Source organism: Gavialis gangeticus, unplaced genomic scaffold (genome assembly GCF_001723915.1).
Source record: "Gavialis gangeticus isolate Ggan-Ray unplaced genomic scaffold, GavGan_comp1, whole genome shotgun sequence".
Taxonomy (NCBI): Eukaryota; Metazoa; Chordata; order Crocodylia; family Gavialidae; genus Gavialis; species Gavialis gangeticus.
In genome coordinates this window covers 42,558,819-42,559,471 of record NW_017728998.1, presented here as the reverse complement: position 1 = coordinate 42,559,471, position 653 = coordinate 42,558,819, and the positions used below count along the sequence as shown (strand labels likewise).

The 653-nt window shown below is 71.4% G+C and overlaps 1 protein-coding gene across 1 annotated transcript in view; it reads left to right on the top strand.

Moving 5' to 3' along the window:
- The first annotated feature begins 6 nt into the window (after nt 1-6).
- GNAO1 (G protein subunit alpha o1) overlaps nt 7-653 on the top strand; it is a 399,516-nt gene continuing 398,869 nt past the window's right edge. Inside the window, exon 1 of the mRNA XM_019505783.1 lies at nt 7-518. Within this exon, the coding sequence (XP_019361328.1) occupies nt 401-518 (118 nt within the window). The 5' untranslated portion in view covers nt 7-400. The remainder of the gene's footprint in view (nt 519-653) is intronic.

Genomic DNA, 653 nt, shown 5'->3' with positions numbered 1-653 from the left:
CTCTCTCCATTAGGAGCCGCCGGACTATGCGATCGCTCGCAGCCATCGCCGCCGCCCATTAGGGACCCCCAGCCGGCAGCAGCACCAGCAGGACAAGGACCCACCCTCCCTCACCCGCCTCCTCCTCCTCCCCGGCTCAGCTCCCGCGCAGCCTCTGGTGCCTGCAGCCCCGCACCCGACTCGGATGCGTTGATCCTGCGGCGAGCCCGGGGAAGGCCGGCGCGGGGGGCTGTGGTCCCGCCGGGGGTCCTCTCCGCGTCTGCGGCCGCACGTTTGCTTTTCTCGGGGGGCGGCCGGCGGTTCCTGATCTCGCGGGGGTGGGTCGTGTCCGCCTCTTTGCCTTCCCCGCCCGCGGAGCGTCTGAGAGGGGAGCGGAGCCCGCCGAGGTTGCTTGGCCACCATGGGATGTACCTTGAGCGCGGAGGAAAGAGCCGCCTTGGAGAGGAGCAAAGCGATCGAGAAGAACCTCAAGGAGGACGGCATCAGCGCCGCCAAGGATGTCAAGCTGCTGCTGCTGGGTAAGCCGGGCCCCCTCCCCGCACCGCCCCGCGGCCCCGGGCGCCTGCCGGGGAGCGACCCCCCCTCCTTCCCTGCCTCCTCCGGCCTCCCCCCACCTCCACCCCGCATCCATTAGCCCAGCTGCTCCCTCCTTG